Raw genomic sequence first — 18,885 nt, 5'->3', positions numbered from 1 at the left:
AGAGAACTTGTTTAGATACTCCAAAAGATAAAACCATGACCAACTAATCTAGATTTTGACATAATTCCTATAAACTTCATCATCTTCAGCTAAATGACAGTAAATGGCAGTTCTGCCCACAATAAAGAAAGAGAATATGGTTAAAATATGCTTCTGTCATCCATTCACTCATCTAGTCAGAAGGGACTTTCCTTTATTCTTAAGGAAGGTATTATACTTTGTGAAGATTCTGAGCAAGGGTACCTCACAGAAACAGCAGCAACGTCCTTTGTGAATGCTGTCAGTTTTCTGCAGCCCAGGCAGGCCGCTATGAGCAACTGTGGCTTGAGATGTGAATCAATCTTGAACTTCACATAAGAGAGTGGTGGAGAGCAAGCTCTATGGTAGCTACTGACAAAGCTACAGCTGCTCCAAAGAATCTGCAACCAGATCTATTCCAGGACATAGACAAAGACCACCAATACTTTATTTTCACTTTTAAAGCATAAAATGTATCTAAAAGGTAGCTACTTCGTATTCATTACATTCCACCAAATAACGATGACATTCAAACCAGGTGTAGAAATGCACACAAAGATACTAAGTTTAAAAGCATAATAGTTTCAGACACCAGCTAAAACCTTCACCATACCACCTGATATGAAGATACAGTATTTTCAGATGCCTTCCTCTGAGCTCTGTAAGCCAATCTGTAACATACATTTACCAAAAAAAAAACCATTAATGAACATATGAGCCAAGGGAGCTGACGCTGCACTTCATGATCTCAGAGCACTGATCAATGTTCTTCTTGATCCTGTAGAAGGTTTCCACATATTCAGAACGGCTGAGGAGTTCCACAAAATCTTCATCGTGGGTTATCACCAGGAGCTGAAAGTTCCGTTGTCGTGAGCGGCTTTTTATTATCCTACAAAGACAAGTTATTCAGTGCACATGTATCACATTCTAGTTTTAGTACTATTTTCACTCACGTTAAGAAAACCTACACATAAAAGCAACAAACCGCCCCCAAATTACACAAGAAATATTTGTCCTCTTCCAAGTAAAGAAAAGGGAATCTAATGTTACTGCTCTGCCTATGTCAACAAAGACATACAATTTACTTCTGCTGAGTGTTACTAAAATCTGAAAAGTGTCCAAGCCTCACAAGAAGAGATTACTTACTCCACAAGGGCGTGTGCAAGAGATTCTATATTTTCTCGATCAAGATTGGTGGTAGGCTCATCCAGTGCCAATATGCCACAGTTGAGGCAGAACGTTTCTGCCAGAGCGAGACGGATGATAAGAGAAGCAAGTACCTAAGGAACCAAAAAATCTCAGTGTTCATAGAGAACCCATGTGTAACATCCTATTTTTAATGCCACGACACACTGTGGCTTAAGTTCACATAACAACGTACTGACAGTTACTATAAATTTGTGAGCTAATTAGTTATTGAAAAACTACATTAAAACTTGAAGTTTGAATTGAAAGGTCCATTCTACAAAGTACTATTGGAAAACAGGAGAGAAGTGAAATAATCAAAGTCCTGGAGATACTGGAATTAGGGATGCTTCAGCACTGCCATCAGCACTACCTCTTCTCTCTGCTGAAGCTTCATCCCAATAGTGCAAGGAGGGTGGAAATCTGCATCACTCAGTTTGAACTACTGACCTCACGACTCCTTACTAAAACTGAAGATGGTACTATTTAACACCTCACATATTAGTCTGGTATTATCAGACCTCATCATGTTTTTATTAGCTCCCATGAATTAGTGAAAATCACAGAACGCTTGATGGAAACAGGGCTAGCAAAAATACTTTCCAAACATCACAACTGCTGTCATCACTGCTCACGATCAAAGAAAGATTCTCAGAATATCAGCTAAGACACCGTGAACAAGTTTCACTCTCATTTACATAACATTTTAGCATAACTGCCTAAGGAGAAGATGCATTTTTTGCCTACTGTGATGTTCTATAAGAAGTTTTGGATTCCCGCTGACATTAGTATAGAATTTTCAAAACAAATACATTTCTACACGCAGGTGAGAACCTGACAGCATTTTTCACATTCGAGAAACAACACCATCACATCTCTTCACAGAATACCTTTTCAAGATGTTACTGCTGTATGCATTATAAAAGGCTGTGCACTGTTTTGCTGCATTCCTCGGTTTCGTTTTCTGTGGCTGTTAATACCATCTGGACAGGGAAAAGTAACCATGCCAAATTAACTCACACAGACAGACATTACCTTTTGCCCAGCACTGCACCTTCCTCGCATATCCAGCGCCGTATCTCCCTTTATCATCACCACTCTGTAATTGTAACTTCTTCTTTTATCAGATGCCGAAACGTTTTCATCTGCATCAGAACGAATTTCTATATATTCAATATCTGAAAATGGAGACAGTTTTTCCATTGTTAAAAATCTTTAAAAATGCCGTATCATTAAATGGCTGAATTATATTAAATTGAGAGCTATGGCATACAGAAGCTATACAGATCTACTCGTAACTCCCACCAATAGATGATACTTTGAAATGATTTTTGTTTTTAAATTGAAGAAATAAAGGTGAGAATTTGACAGCAGTTTCCCTGGCTCAAAGAAACCTCAACTTTGAAAGACACAGAAAAAGGAAAAATTACCTCCATTTATCACAGAGCTAACTACGGAATGTGTAATAAGAATGACACAACAGTGGTAACCAACAGACACAGCCTTCCGAATGGAACCAACCCTATCACCTCCTGGATTTTCAACAGTTCGAAGAAACAATTTTCAGCATGCAGTGCTAAGTATAAAGCAGATCCACATGGACAACACCACAGATACACACCTTGTCCTCTGTAGGTACTTCGCCAAAGGTCGCGGATTATTTTGTTGATTTCTTGCATCTTCATGCTATGAAATGTCATTATGGCTCTATAGAAGAACATAAAACCACAAATTTTGATACAAGCCACTGTGAACTGCTATGGACTACAGGAGAAGGGAAAAGCTCCCTTTCCGTTCTCTGAATACTTTCACTAAGAGTATATTAACAACTCATTCACTTTGAATGCAGAAATGTACAATTAATTAGCTAAATGGGTGTCTTGACTAGAGCTACCTTTCTCTTCAGCAGCGAGAGTAGCACAGGATATAATTTAAAATGTTTTATTTCCCCGACTAGTGTTATCAACAAGTCTTCCGTCCAGTAATAGCTGATTCCTTAGGAAAACATTCAAAAAAGGACACGATGCCACTTTTCTAATGCAGACTTTTAAATGCAGTGCTTTTAATGAAAAAAAAAAAAAAAAGAAAAAAAAAAGCTTGCTTGCTTGATGCAGTTTCTTTCCAAAAAAACAGGTCTGCATTCAAAAGTAATTCTGAAATTGACTTTTTACACGTACTTTTCCCACTTCCCCTCTTACAGGAATCACTTCTACCTGTTCTGAGGAATACTGAAGTCTCGACTCTAAGAGGATTAGTAAGTCTGAAGGAAGAAAAAGCATGTTCTATTATTTACTTGATTAAATCCAAGAATGCATTCTCCACCAGCATCTATTAAAAACCTCTAAATATTAAATCAATAAAGATCAATAGATAGCATAAGAGAACACACAAATGTCATTTTTTCCCAGCTACATGTACAGCTTTCAATCTCTGGCCATTAGAGTTAACATTTCGTCTCACTGATTTTTCAGACGATTACCAATAAGTGATGCTTATCTATTTTTCTTGAAATTACAAGTCTGCCTTCCTGTTTTGCCTTAAATAGAAACAATAGATGGTTTGATACTACACAAAAAAGAGTCTGAATTCTAAAAGGGAAATTCTTGGATTGCATTTCCATTTAAGCTGAAAGGAAGGAATTATAAACGCTCTGAACAGCTTACATCTTCACAGAATCAATTTTGGAATGGTTTACATTCAAATGCTAAATACATTTATTTATTTTATCATTAATGCTGATTAAAACAGAGCTCCTCAATACCCCACTGTTCAACAGCCTTTGAGACTGAACTACAATCTTCATGACTGCATTTAGCTTATCCTCCAACTTGGAACTCTGTGTTGCAAGGCTTTATTCTGTGTGGCCAGAAGATGCTCTACCTTGTATGTCAAACTGCTGTCGGAACTTTCACAATCATTTCCTCTGCCCCTTCTCTACGCTATGCAAGACTTAAGAAACCTTTATCAACTCTTCTCAGTCACTTCTTTTCAACATGGAAACTTTTTTTTTATTTCTCAGGGGGCTGTATATTTTACTTTCTCTTTGTTTGCAGTGTTAGAGATGCTATTTTTGGTCAGTCAGTCCAAAAGCATGAAACAAGCTTCCAGGGGAAGCAGGAACAATCACAAAGTTCACTACACTTTCCATCCAATGCAGGTTGCATTTCTTTTCATCTTTGCTTTCTCTGATATAAGTAGAAAACCACCCACACTGGAAAAGGGTAAAAAACAAAACCAAGCCTCACCTCTGTATTGCAATATTCTTTAATGCAAACACAAATGTTTACCTGTGAAGAAGATCATGGGGAACAAGAAATCTATGCGGCAGATGGTATTTAAGGTATGGTATGACCAGAATCAGCAGTGCTGGGACACACGCTTACAAAAGCTTCCTAAAAACGCCTTCAAGTGGGAAAAACAACTAGAAAGCAATAGGGACAGAGGAACAGCCTGAGGGTTCCTGGCTTTACCATCAGTTTTCATTTAAAAATGAAGGTGAATGTGTTTACTGTCTAGAAATCTTCCGATCACCAGAGGCAGCAGAGCAAAAGATTATTTCATGCCAGGATTTCAGCACAGAAGGCACAAATGTGTCATTGGGCTCATTTCCCTACTGCCTCTCTCAACTTGAATTGCTGTAATGCAAATACGAGTCCTAAGATGTACAAGCAGTACTCAAAGAGTCCTACTGAGAATAAAACTACAACGATCACTGAACTTACCTAAATCTACATTAAACTCCAGTTAACATCACCAATGCACTTCTGAACACTGTATACATTACAGTTCCCAGATTCTAACAAACCTGTGCAGTCTGTAGCACATTTTCATTCATTCACTTTGCTTTCAAGAATCAGTTTTCTTCAGAAAGCAAAAAAAAGGAAGGCTACAGCAATTGGTTATTTAGGATAAAAGCAAAAACAATGGAAGTAACACATCAGTGTACAGCTTGCTATCTTCACATAGCAGGGTGGTTGAAACCAGATGATCACTACGGTCCTTTTCAACCCAGGTCATTCTATGATTCAATGATTAAATATATTAATTTATTAATGGAAATAATTAAACACCTCAAAGAGTTGCGACAATTTACTGTTTTGAAAAGTTTTCTTAGGAAGTTTGATACTGCAAGCTGCTTTTGCATCAAGGCTATCGGTGGTAATGAAAACTACACAAAATACAAGAACTAACCTCACACAACAATACTTACTTATCGAGGGCCTTGTAATAAATGTCCAAATCTTTGTTCACCAGCTCTGTTGTTCTCATAACAATCATCATCTCCCTGTGCTTTTCCTCTGCATCCTTGAACTGTGACTCTCGAAGCTCCTTTTTAAACCGAACAATCTGTTCCTCAAATCCACGCTGTCGGCCCTGTGCAACGTGATGGTTTCTTTTCAGAGCTTCTATTTTCTCCTCGAAATGTTTTTGTTCGCTGCCAAATCACAACTGATCAGTAAGTCTTTTGTATGTAGTGTCTCACAACATTTTGAACGAGGTTCTGATCTGTAGCACCTTTTAGACATCAGCTCGTTCTTTTGTACATATAAAGTTTATAAGTCAAAATTACAGCATTAATGTTGCTGGAACTAAGACATACTTAAAGTAAAAATATCTTTTTAGCGAACTTAAATACATTTTAGTCACTATTCTGAACGGGAAATTATCACACTCAAAGTCCAAAGTGCTACAATTGCAGGAATTCCATGAGGATACTGAAAAAAGAAATGCAATGAACAGTTGGGTGCCCTACCAGTTGGGTAAGCTAAATAAATAGTTTGCACATAAGGAGCTGTATGGGGTTAATTCCTTCTCAAAAACGTTTATCATCTGAATAGTAAGCTGCTATTAAACTACAGAAATAAACACAGACTTTCCTGCTGAGACCTATCTGAGAAGACTGCAAATAAACTATCCTCATCCAGAGACACGCTGCTTTTTGAACGTGGACTCAAGAGTGGAAATTGTTAGAAGCAATGGCTTAGATTGGAACAGGTTATGTGCGTATTTGTAGACAGAACTCTATAATTTCACTAAGTCATCTTTGTTGTCATGGGGATCATACGCAAGCATGAGTCTGAAGGAGGAAGCCGTCCACGTGAACAGGGAGAAAGATACACACTAACAACACAGGAAGCACTGAAACACAGTGAACACTGCACTCAGATACTTAATGAATTCTTACACAAAACATGCTGCTCTGTTCTGAAGATGCTTACTTTTTCAGCTGTGGAACTTTCATTTCTCCCATCTCCTTGACAAGTTGTTTTATATCGTCTTCAACTCTTTTTAGCTCTTCATTCCGCTGCCTCAAAGTAAGATTATCCTCCAGCCATCTCTCCTGGATCTGTTTCCACAGAAAGTAAGAAGTTCTATGAAGTTTCAGTGTATAAATTCTCAGTTACAAAGTAGGAGGGCTGCACAACTCAACAACATGCTTTGAGCACAAATCAACTGACAACACTGAAAGCTATCACAGTACGAACTTATTTTGTACTAGAAACAGGGCAGGTGGAAATCAGCATATTTCAATCTCAAAAGATACTTAAAATAGTTATCAGATAAACCTAAGAGTGATCCCGTGTGTGAATATTAATCAATGATACAAGTGAGAAAATCGTGTAGCCCCCAAACTCAGTTGTACAGGTAAGACGTGAGACGGAGCAGGGAATGCACCGTTCCTGCACAGAGCACAAGCAGAGTTGGAAATACATAAAACAAGAATTTAAAGCACGTGACAAAATCCAAAGTGGCAAATTACCCCCTGGTACCTGCAATGAGAAAAACCACAAAATGATGGAGACTTTTTTGTGTGTATATAAATCACAAGACTTCTTGTTTTTTTCTTTAAGCCTAATGCCCCACATAGCAGCCACTCTGACCAACAGATCATTAAATACCTCAGGTGCACCAGCAGACTGAAATCACTTCAACTACACAAAGTATACTTCACTCTAAAACAGTGCACCTACTTTTTGAGTGTCAATATCCTGTCGAATAATTTCCATCTCTTTACTAATCTTTTCCTTCTGTTTCTCACAGGCAGCTAACTGAGAATTTACTTCATCGAGTTCACACTCCTTTTGCTAAAGAAATAAAAAAAGAGGTGTATTATTTACATACAAAAATGCTTTTAAAAGCAGATTTTTATTGATTGTTTTTAGGTTACCTTCTTGTATTCTTCCTTTCCTTGTTGAATATAGCTTTCAATTTCTTTCATGTACTTATTTATATCTTTAACTTTCTCTTTTATGCCATTCATCTGCAGGGAAAACATTTGAAATGAATTGCAGGCTCACAGAAGTGGTTTGACTTACATCACAGATAACTGGCTAATGCTATTTGCAAGACACAATTTCTTATTGTAATCCCCTTTAATTTACCAACAAAATACTCTGACTTTTGAAACCCAGATGCTCCTTATTACTGCTTTCCAAAATAAATGGTAAACACTCATTTGTGCTTAGACAAGAGGAAACTTGCCCTGAGAAAGACAGGTTTGCCTCTTACCAAGGACAGCTCGCAGCCATTCTTGCTGTTCCTCCTAGATCTACTCATTAGTGACCTGTGGCACTAAGAGCCCTCAATATTGCCAAAGGTCCCCAGAAGCCTTTCAGTAGGACCACCAAAGATTACATTACAATTGGTTATGCTCCTTTTCTTCCCCTAAAGTTCCAGGAAACAAAAGCATTAGCAATAGCCTGCTGTTTCGTAAAAGCCAACTTGCTATCAAGGCTTCCACCCATGCCCCAAAACGAGCATCCTATCACCCATGCCCCAAAACCAGCATGTAATCCTATCACCCAACCAGTTAAACGCAAACAAACCTTCTCTTGTATTTCTTTATTACTTGCAGTCCTTTTATTAATTAGATCCTCCTTGTCTTGCTGCAGTTTTTCTAAAGTTGCATCCAGAGGAAATATCTGTTCTTTTGCTTCCTGAAAAGCAGTTAAGAAAGCCCTTTTTATTCTCACATTCTGTCAACGACCAACAAGACCCAACAAGGGTTTCTCATTATGTCCTACCTTGATCTCTCTGTATAAGGACTGAACTTCAGTGGTTAATTCCACTGTTTGTTCCTCCAGTTGCTGACGACGCTGCAAGCTGCTGGAAATCTGAAGTTTCTCTGCTCTGAGTTCATTCACTGTACTCTTCAGCTCCTGAATTTGATTTTGCTGCTCTTGCTTCATTTTCTGATTTAACTCAATTTTACTGGTAACTGCAGATTAAACCACACACACAGTGAAATGGTCACTACGTTATTAACGACATTTTATGTCTTCCTTCTATAAGAAACCCAACGCCAAATTAAGTTGTTATGCCTCCCCCAACCACAATCAGCAAACAAGAACTATTAGAATATGGTTATTTCCAAACATAAAATAAGTAAACTAAAATTTATACTGTAACGACAGCAAGTCAGAATATTGTTTGTAATACAAAAATATCAGACTTGTATGACCTACCTGTATCCCACAAGTGTTTTTTCTCTTGTTTCTCTTGGCTTACTTGCAGAACAGTTCTATTTAAATCGACCCCTAGCAGCTTAGCCTCCTGCTGAGCAATTTTTCTTTCAACGTCCCTAATATCAGTCTGAAAGTAAGATGAAAAGTGCTGCTATTACTATATTAGTGTTTAACAACAGGTTTTTCTTTCTTTTCTTTAATCTTTGGCACACGGAAACAACCTGGGAGCTTGAGGCATGTATGACTCAAAGCACTTTCAAGTGTATCTCCTTTGCTGGAGCAACATCACATCATTAGCACAAGGTTATGTTAGCCCACAGCTGCTGGAAGCTGGCATTCCTACTGGTGAGAGGAAATTAGTCAGGATGGGCAGACTTCTGAAGTACCCAGGCTACCTCAAAGGAGTTACACGTACAACCTGTCTCTGCAACAAGGGAACTGTTTAACTTGTTTTATATCATCTCTGCCAACACAACAGATGGATTGACACGATGGGTCAACAACTGGACAATGGGTTGATGGTTGGAATAGAAGGTCATAACGGCCTTTTCCAATCCTAATGCTTCTATGATTCTATGATTAGTATCAAGATCAGCTGTTATGCTGTCTTATAAACTATTTTTACGTGTTTGAAAAGTAACTCCTCAAATTCTTTGTATAACTACTTAAACACTTGGCAGCAAACAGGTGTCACTTTACGTATCGACAGAAATTACAAACACATACCTGGTACCTTTCCATGAGAGTTATGTCCTGCAAACATGCATTAGCACCTTCCTTTTCAGACAGAACTGTTTGCAAAAGTGTTTCCTGTTCTTCTATCTCACCCTTCAGGCGTGCAAAATCCCTGTTCACAGTCTGCAGCCTGTTCCTCAAGTCTGGTATGTCCCTTTCTTGGAGTTCCGCTACAGTTTGCCTTAAATAAAACAAAAATCCAGCAGCGTAAATTCAAGATATTCAAGACCACAAAATCTATTATATGAATTTAGCCCAAATAGTATCCTCTAAGGCAGGTGAGATTTAAAAACAAAACCAAGCAAATCTCTCCTGGCTTTTAATGTAAGTACAGCAAGTGCTACAAGAGAGCCTACAATCCACTGCACAGGAGTGCCCTCTTGTGAAGGAAAGGCCTACTCACTAGCATAAGTTCTTCAATCTATTCAAAGTAATGGTCTGCACGTATCTCAAATTCAGAGCCTCTTATCCACTGGCAAGGAACCTACTTGTACTCTAAATTCCTCCACTTTTACTCCAAACCTGGATCTTAGGATAAGGAAAAAACCTCAAGACTTCCCCAGAATTAAGATTTTATTAAAAGATGATGTTCCCATTAAATGGTTCAGTTCCCATTCTATGAATGCAATTTCCATTTCAGCATTTTTAAGAAACTTATTTAAGGCGTTGTGGTGTGAAATCTTTAGAAACAACAACCAGCCTGTCTTAAATGTCCATCTTAAATTGGAATGACAAAAAACAAGGAGGATAACTGCTCCTGTATAGTGTAAATGACTGGTCGAAAAGGAAGTATACAACCACTTCTGTCTCACTCTCATGAGAAGCATCAAAGGGTCAGAAATACCAAAATTATAAGGTAGTTTAATATTGCAGTCCAGGTGAGCAGAGATTTGTTGGGAAAATATTTATCTCTTAAATGAATTACCTAACCCTAAAATAAAGCTGCCCAGACGTCAACATAATTTCTAATAATCAAAAAACAAGAACTCCAAAGAAAATGGCTTGCAACAACACCATTTGCTAATTACTTTACCTAATTGGTTTAAGACCCATCATCTCATCACGTTTTTTCTCTCTTTTTTTAAGCTCAAACTCTGTTGACTTCAGTTTGTCTGGGGCGAGACGCAGCTTTGACTGCAGATCACTGATCACATCTTGCAGTTCAGCCTCTGTTTGAAAAACTCTTTGGCAAACTGGACAACACGACTGGTTCTCCTCTGTCAGCTGTGTAATGAACTGTGAATAAACTGCAGTGGCTCCAGCAAGCACAGCTGGTTTAAAAAGAAACAGATGATGTTGAATATATAGTACATAATAGGTCAAAATTAGGTACATATTTACCACAAATGAAATAAAATAACATTCAGATCACTGAGACAGGAAACTAAAATGGCCCTACGTAAGCTGGTCTGAATTCAGGGCTGTCCCTGCTTTCAGCACTGTGCCCTAGATGACCTCTCCTGAGGTTCTCTCCAACACTAATTATTCTATTTTATTAAACCTCAGCCATTACTCAGTAATTACCAGTGAAAGTACTTCCATCATTTCTTCTGGAACTGCTTTCTCTGAGAGCAGAAGGCCCTATGCATCTAACCCACTGTGCCACACTGCCATCTAATGCCACACTGCGAGCCCTGTGCTTCTCTTCACTCCTGGCAGATTCAAGAGCTCAAATATTTCCTTAATTTTGTGAAGGCTTATATTTAAAATGAGCAAAAATGAGCTACAGGCAAATTTACCTCGCTGCTTTGAACTTCTTTCAATCTCATCTTGCAGTTTGTTCAGGTTACTGTCAAAATCTTGGCTTCCACAAACATCAAAAAGCTTTGCTTCATAGCTGGACAACTGTTCTTCTTTTTTTCTTAGTTCAGCACTGATGTAATTTTTCTGCTGTTCTGCTGAAGCCAGTTGTTTGCTAGAACATCAATGCACAAACTCTTACGTTACAGAAACACATCCTTACGTTTGTGTTCCATACTTCTGAATTATGGACTGTTCTTAGACTACAAATTCTGCCTCTTTGGCTCTGTGGAAATTTAATGTCTATCACTGCACAGTGTGTTGATGTCAAATTCTTTTATATAATCAAATGAAATCAGGAAGATGCAATCACACATGGATCGATGTGGTTATTAACCATTCTGCAACTCGTAAGAAAGCCAGAGGGCCACCATTTTATTCCCCAAAGCACATTCATTCAGATAGGACAGCATAAATAATTAAAGGTGTATTAGAATATTGTGTCATCTACTTCTAGTGCTGCCTCTGACTCACTTCTAATGTCATGCCTTGATTTTATTAACCAACACAAACCATACTGGCCAGACATTACATACATTTTGCAGGCCGCTTTCTTCCATTTGGAGGACATCTCTATAAACAATCACGAATGAAAGTAACAAACACGTTAATTATATTAAGCTTCCCAACACTTAAATTCATAATTGCATAAATACTTCTGGAGACATAATCAATTAAACTACTACCTACTTTAGCAGGGCATGTTTATTCCTTGTCTCGTTAATCTCAGTGCTTTTGCCATGAAGCCAGTCTTCAAGTTGTTTTTTGTTTGGGAAATACCCCAGCAGTAGTGTCAGTTCTTCAGAATGTCTCAATTTTACTTTTCTAATCTGCTCCTCTTTGTCTGCCTTAAGAAATAAGGAATTTTAAGTTAATGTTTTCATATGTTCAAGTTTATGCCACTCAAGTATTCATAGAGGAAGTGGTTTCCATGAAGTCACACAGAAGTTTTACACACACAACATCATGATAAATATCTGAAAAAGACACACATATCCTGGAGGATCCTTAAGGTCATGCCACTTCCCCTTTGAAACAATAGAAAAATTACTTTGTCTTTCTTCAGCATCTCCATTTGGGTAATAGTTGTGGTATGTAGATTCAGCTGCTCCATCTCCTGGTCCAACCTCCGAAGAACTTTGTCCAGGTTGATTTTCTCATTCTGCAGAGTTTGCACTTCCTGTTCCAGAGTTTCTACATTGCTGTTCCTCTCAGCTTTCTCCAGCTCATGCTCCTAAATAAAAAAATAAAAGCCCAGAAGAACTATACAATCACAGCAGACAATAAGATTCTAACTAAAAGGAAGCAGAGGAAAGTTCTTTAAGTCGAGGGAGGGAAGATTTAGGTTGGATGTCAGGGGGAAGTTCTTTACTGTGAGAGTGGTGAGGTGCTGGAACAGCTGCACAGAGAGGCTGTGGATGCCCCGTCCATCCCTGGAGGTGTTCAAGGCCAGGTTGGATGGGGCCCTGGGCAGCCTGGGATGGTATTAAATGGGGAGGTTGGTGGCCCTGCATGTGGCAGGGGGTTGGAGCTTCATGATCCTTGAGGTCCCTTCCAACCCTGGCCATTCTGTGATTCTGTGATTCTTTAAAACTGCCCAGCAGCAATACCATTTGCTGTACAGAATCAATATGAGATTTGCAAAGGACACATGCAAAATGATAAAGGCTGTGATGCTCTCATAAGAAATGCACAGCAATGTTCTGAAATGTAGTAAATTACAACATTTCACAAAATGCAATGCTTATAACCAACTAGCCTCTTCCATAAGCAAGTTATCTGGAAAAAACACATCTAACAGCACTTATTTCTCTGGGCCAGTAATTTAAGACTATGGAAATCTTCTGATACCTACTAATCCAATGATACCACAGCCATGGTTATTACAATACTGACAACTCAATGAGCTGAAGCAAAATATTCTAAGCATGCATTTCCATTTCAAACTTGTACAAACGTTTCAATCACATTAACTTACCGTCTTTATGATCTCCTGATCCAACTCCACTATTCTGTCTGAAGAGCCCTCCAACTGACGCAGCTCATACTTTACATTCTTCAGTTCAGCCTGCCTCTTATTTTGAATGTCTGATTTCAGGTCAATGGTTCTCTCTAACCCAGTCTTCCTATCTCTTATTTCATCAATCTGCTTTTGTTTCATTGCTTCTTTCTGTGTGAACTCTCTCTGAAAGTGAGCAGCAATGCATTCGTTATTTTTTTCATATGAAAAACACAGCACTCAAACTGCTTCTTCACACTAGTTTGCAAATATCCACAGTAACAATGCAAGACATGGAAATAGCCAGATACTGAAGCACTTTAACAGGAATGTTTATACACAAGAAAATGCAAAGTCATAATGGTAGTGTTTTGTGACAGCAACTCCGCGTTGAAGATAACTTCAAAACAAAGTTGCTTGTTTTCTCACCAACTGCCTATTCTAATTCTTTCTCGCTTGCTTGAGATGACTGCTGAGAAGAAAAACCAACCTGCAAAGCTGCCTGCTCATTAGCTTTGGCAATTCAGATCACTCAGTGACCCCTCTTAGTTCCAAAACTAATTTTTGTGGAAAGGTTCAAACACCTCATAACAAAAAACACAAGAACAAAAAAAAGGCTCCAGTTTTCCCCTTTCCCCCAGCACTCCTTCTCCCAGAGCCATAAAGACACATATGGACTAACAACAGACTAATAACACAACAATATGGAAAATAACACAACCCGAAAATGACAAAATCCTTACCATTAACTGATTTGCAGCTTCTGTATCACTCTTCTGCCTCTCTTTCAATAGCTCATGAAAAACAGCAATCTGTCTGTCATTAAAAGGTGCCTGCTCAAAGCCATCTAATTCCAGCTGTGCTGACAAAGACTGAATTAAGGAATCCCTCACTTTGATGTGCTCTTGGTGACGATCTGCTTGCAGCTGTAGACGACCTTCATGAGAACAGGAAACTCATCATGAATAAAGCCCTCTGACTGCCCCCACAGTAAGAACATTACAGATTCGGCTTCCACATGCTTCTTGGTTGGAATAGATGCATATAATCATAACTGGCTAGTAGTCATTTTCGTAACTTATAGCATGTACAAGCTCAGACAGCAAAAATGTGCTGAAAATCACCAAACTGACCACCAGAAATCATCTACTTTGAGTACTTCTAGAAAAGATGGTCCATCTGAGAACAAACATACTGCATGCTGTAACTATAACTCAGAACAAGTGCACATTAAAAATCCCAGAGGAAGGATGCTGAGGTGTGTTACCTGTGAGATTCCCACATCACACTGACCCAGCACTAACACACATTTCTGGGGTTTCGTCCTACCCAAATACCTGCATTCTATCAAATCTACTTCAGATCTTAATGACATCAAAAATAAATACAGGTTTATAGACCAGCGTACCTCGTTCAATAAGTAGTTCTGACTTCTCATTGTTAAACCTCTGGCATTCTTTAGAGGCTCTATCTAATTCTCGCTTACAGTCTGATAACCTCTTCTCCTTTTCCTTCACTGTTCTCTGGTGGTTCTTGTATCTGTCCCTGAGCTGTTCGTCTGTTCCTTGAAAAACCTGTTCTCCAAACAAAAAATAAAGTTAGCTTTCAAACACGAGTTTATAAACAACACTATGATGTTCAAAAACCAACAAAGGTTTTAGAATAACAGAAGTACCCAAGAATTATCAAGTGAGCCACTTGGGCAATGGAAGTGTTCCTAACCAGCATCTGGTGCACAACTCATTTGGTAGCAAAAGGCAGACTGATTTTTCTGCAAAAAGCATGGCAGCATGGAATTTAAAAGCAACCTTTTCCATTTTCTGTTGCAGATCTTGATTATCCTTTTCCATCTGCCTCCTCCTGCTCTCCAGGGCTTTCACATCGTTGTCCAGTGACATTACTTTTGCGAGATTCTTCTCAACTGCTGCCAGAGAACTCTGCAAAGGAAAGAAGGGTGCAAGTAAGAGATCTCATTGGTGTATGATGTTCTATGCAATACAGTACTCTGAAGTGTAAAACCCCCAGTTTTATGAAATACTTTGAAACAAACAAAAAAAAAACCAAACAATTTTCATTCAGTTTTAGTTATAATTCGCAATAGTTTTATGGGTAACAGCTAAATATTAAACAGAGATCTTTTAAATTAAGACATAAAAAACCCACCCCAGTGCTGCTACAACAATTTCACAGACTGTTCTCATGCCTCCAATGTCTGCATACAGATCAGAGCAGCATCTGAGGTTTGCTGCTTAATTCTGCTCAGAGTACAGGGTTAGTTAACAACATAAATGTGTATGGTTTTAATCAGGACATCCCTCTGGCTTTGACATTTTGCTGTGTTCTTTTTTACTTATGTGTTGTTTTATACTAAAATCTTAATGCAAGTAACATACAAACCACCTTTAAGGGGTCGAGCTGGCTCTCAATAGATTTTATATTCTCCTTAGAAGCAGACAGCTGAGCTTCTGTGTTGGCAAGATTGTCCTGGATTTCCTGGGCTTTTTCTTTATTCTGTTTTAGGTATTTCAGTTCTGTCTGACACTCTTTTACTTTCATGCCTTGCTTCAGCCGTACTTGACGGAGGGTTTCCAGTGCTTTAATATACCTTAAAAAATAAAAATAAACCACACAACTGTCAGGTCCTGTTGGCAGCACAGCCATCACTACTGACGGACGGAACTATGCCTCAGTAAAGAGAAAAACCTTGTTGCTGAGAAGATCTCATCAAACTTTTGTTTCAGGGCCTTCCCTTCGCTTAATGGCCAGTTGGATTCTTCTTGGTGGCAGAAAATGACATTGTTAAGCACTGACTTGGAAACGCCGAGGGCACTGATCATCTCCCGATCAATTTCTGCACACTTGGAACTGAGACTGACCTTCTCGCCATGCCTACTTAGCACAGAAAGAAAAGCCACAGAGTTATTAGCAACTCCTTTTAAGTTTTTTTTTTTAATTAAGAACAACAACAACACTACAAGCATTTTCCATTGTACTGGTTACAAAGCTTACTAAGAGTAACAATTTTTAAAGTACGTAATTACCACTTAAATCATAGGCACTTTACAGTAAACGTTTCTAGTCAAGAGTACTACACATCAAAAAGCTCTGCAGAACCACCAGAGGGAGCAAAACCAATTCTGATAAAGGCAAGTGAATGCATTTCTTAAATAGCGAAGACTGGAGTTAAACACGGGCTGACCGTGCCCTGAACCTGAAAGTGGTGCTACAGGAAGTAAAGATTATGTCTTCCCTGCAATGCTACTTTCAATCTATATTATCAGTAATACGACACTCAAATAAACACAAGTCAATAGATGTTGGCAGTTCTTAAAACAATGGCTTTCAAACGTGAGATTGTGAATCAACTAATAGATCAAGTGCTAGAACTCCAGACCTTTCATCTAAGAGCACAGGCAGCAACTTCAGAGAACACATTGTGAAGTTTTCTCATTTTATACATAAACATATACAGCTCTCAAACCAAATTTCACACCAAAGTCAGTAAAAAACTTACTTTGTTCTGGTAATGACCCCTTCAAGTGTTTTAAATTCTGTTTTCTTGCTTTTCTGGGTACAAACCATGGATCGTTGGACAGCTACGAGCTCTCCATTAACATCTCGAAACTGCAGTCGAATCTGAGCTCTCACATCTGTTTCGTTGGCAACCTTCAGCAGAAACAACAAGAGAGTGAGTAAGAGAAACTCTTCTCAACCTCCAAACAAGTGCAAGCCCTGCCAACTTCTAGAAACCCCTAGTTCTGTTTTTCTTGAAATAATATGGTCTGCTCATGTCTACCAAATCCTTGAGTATCCCTATTTTCACCACAAGCCTGAGTGCAGCTGGGGATGTTACTGAGGACTACACACACACTAAATCTACTAAATCTGATCACTGGGGCTTTTACCTTTGGGTCATGAACAAACAAATTTCCTTTGGTACCAGGAGGGAAATCTCCAGTGGAGATGTATTTAAGGCACTCGATGATGGTCTGAGAGAACAGAAAGAAGCACATAATTAGAACGACAATTTAGAATAAAAAAGATGGGCAACAGTCAAAACACAGCGATAGCCCAAATAGTAACAAATAAAAGTTAGACAAGAGGGGAGGGAGAAACGAGACAGCACATTTCACTTCTCAGCATCACGAGAAGATGGTTTTGCAGAAGCAGTTTTTGGGGGCACAGTGGGGACGGGGCGAACGTTGGGGCAGATGACCTCAGCCATCTCTTCCAACCTTAATGATTAATCATTCTAATCAGCACCACCAATTTCCTAAGAAAAGCACCGTGTGGGACTCGGCCGAACCCAGGGCTGGCAGCAGAGCTCTCACCGTTTTCCCTGCGCCGTTGGGTCCCACCAGAATAGTCAGGGGATTAAAGAAGGTGATAATTTGTTTGTCTTTGTCCTCCACACCGAAACTCCTCACTCCCAGGATGCTCATTTTCTCAATCTTGGCCATTTCGGCAGAGCTTCCCCCCTTCCAAAATCAGAAACGCAAACGTCACAAACACAACGAAGCCTCGGGAAAATGCTGGCATAACCCTAAAAGAGGACAACACGAGCACGGGGTGAGGGCTGGATTAACGGTGCCAGGGGTCTTTCCCGACGCCAGCATCCCTCAGGTGGCACTGCGTGCTCGGTGTGCGCCTCACGGCAGCTCGGGGCGCACACGGCTGAAGGCGCTGGAGGTCTGGGAGCTCCTCAGCGCTCAGCCCGGCCTCGGACCAGCAGGGATTTGACAACGGCAGCAAAACGCAGAGCCCCGCGAGCGCTCGGCAGAGAAGCAGGTCTCATCTCAGCCCCCTTCGTTACATATCTGTTGCTTATTATGCTTTCCTGCTGCCTCGTTCCTCAGAACGTCCCGCCCCGCCCCGTCTTTGCGCAGTCTGATCGCAGACCCGCTCGATCCGGGGCATTTCCTGCAGAAAGCCCGCGGGGCAGCGCCGGGCAGCTGGGCTTCCCCACCGTGCGGCGGGGGTGGACATTTTCCAGGGAGAGGAGACGGCCGCTCGGCACAGCCGGGCCGGGAAACGGCACTGGGGCTAAACGCACCCCCACCCCCGGCCCGCTCCCACAACGCGGTCACCTCCGATCTCCGCCGTGCCGCGAACGCCCCGCGCCGCCCCGGCAGCCACCGCGGCCTCCCTCGCTCCGCCCCGGAGGCCCGCCCTGCCCGTGCTCCACAGCGCCTCCTGGCGACCACGCGCGGGCAGCCGCGCAAAAAGCGCGCTGTGCTCCGCGCTGCTCCGCGCTGCTCTTCCCGCTGCTCCACCCCCACCCCCGTGCCTCCTCTCCGCTCCCCGCAACCCTTTGACTCTTCCCCTTTGCTCCTCACCACTCGCACAGCCTCTTCCCTTTGTCCCCTCTGCACTCTCCATAGTCCCGAGGGCCGCCCGGTGGCACCCAGCTATTTTATCCCCCGGTGAAAGGGACATTAACGCTTCTGAAAGAACTGAAAGCGGTTCTAAAATAATCACTTTTTAGGGTTTTTATACTGTTCCCAGCCTTCAGTCATGGCCCGGTGCATCCCAGCACAGTTGCACAGAATGGCAGCTCAGTCCAATGCCAACCCCGTGCTGGACCCATCTCCAGCATCGCTGTGGGCTGAATCACTCATTGCTGTAATTAAGAGAGCCAAAGGATGGTGCCTATGCCTGCAGTGATCCAACTCAGTGCTTCAA

At 40.4% G+C, this 18,885-nt stretch overlaps 1 protein-coding gene across 3 annotated transcripts; it reads right to left on the bottom strand.

Moving 5' to 3' along the window:
• Positions 1-434: 434 nt before the first annotated feature.
• RAD50 (RAD50 double strand break repair protein) lies at positions 435-18,436 on the bottom strand. 3 transcript variants are annotated; one of them, XM_085236523.1, is made up of 26 exons: positions 18,291-18,436; positions 17,535-17,746; positions 17,109-17,192; positions 16,718-16,869; positions 15,907-16,095; positions 15,604-15,808; positions 15,012-15,140; positions 14,612-14,777; positions 13,947-14,140; positions 13,183-13,389; positions 12,256-12,438; positions 11,895-12,052; positions 11,144-11,319; positions 10,438-10,675; positions 9,396-9,585; positions 8,670-8,796; positions 8,229-8,422; positions 8,031-8,141; positions 7,373-7,465; positions 7,176-7,289; positions 6,423-6,550; positions 5,414-5,638; positions 2,825-2,910; positions 2,239-2,381; positions 1,165-1,298; positions 435-907 (listed from the first exon to the last, which is right to left on the bottom strand). In XM_085236523.1, the coding sequence occupies exons 2-26, from the start codon at positions 17,661-17,663 to the stop codon at positions 721-723; spliced, it is 3,942 nt and encodes a 1,313-aa protein (XP_085092649.1). In that variant the 5' UTR covers positions 17,664-17,746; positions 18,291-18,436; the 3' UTR covers positions 435-720. The 3 variants fall into 3 exon arrangements, with proteins under 3 accessions (XP_085092649.1, XP_085092651.1, XP_085092650.1); XM_085236525.1 differs by having other exon boundaries at positions 15,907-16,092; XM_085236524.1 differs by having other exon boundaries at positions 17,535-17,681; positions 18,291-18,412.
• Positions 18,437-18,885: the final 449 nt, after the last annotated feature.

The sequence above is a fragment of the Meleagris gallopavo genome, chromosome 15 (assembly GCF_905368555.1).
Source record: "Meleagris gallopavo chromosome 15, MGAL_WU_HG_1.1, whole genome shotgun sequence".
Lineage (NCBI taxonomy): Eukaryota > Metazoa > Chordata > Aves > Galliformes > Phasianidae > Meleagris > Meleagris gallopavo.
This window is presented reverse-complemented; position numbering and strand designations above follow the sequence as displayed.

What these genes read in the sequence shown, in the direction of transcription:
- RAD50 (XM_085236523.1), bottom strand. Translation starts at nt 17,663, where the DNA reads ATGGCCAAGATTGAGAAAATGAGCATCCTGGGAGTGAGGAGTTTCGGT. An exon ending in ATGGGTCTTAAACCAATTAG is followed by an intron (nt 9,586 to 10,437) that starts GTAAAGTAATTA and finishes GTTTTATTTAAG; the next exon opens with GCAAACTGTAGCGGAACTCC. An exon ending in CCTTATACAGAGAGATCAAG is followed by an intron (nt 8,142 to 8,228) that starts GTAGGACATAAT and finishes ACTGCTTTTCAG; the next exon opens with GAAGCAAAAGAACAGATATT.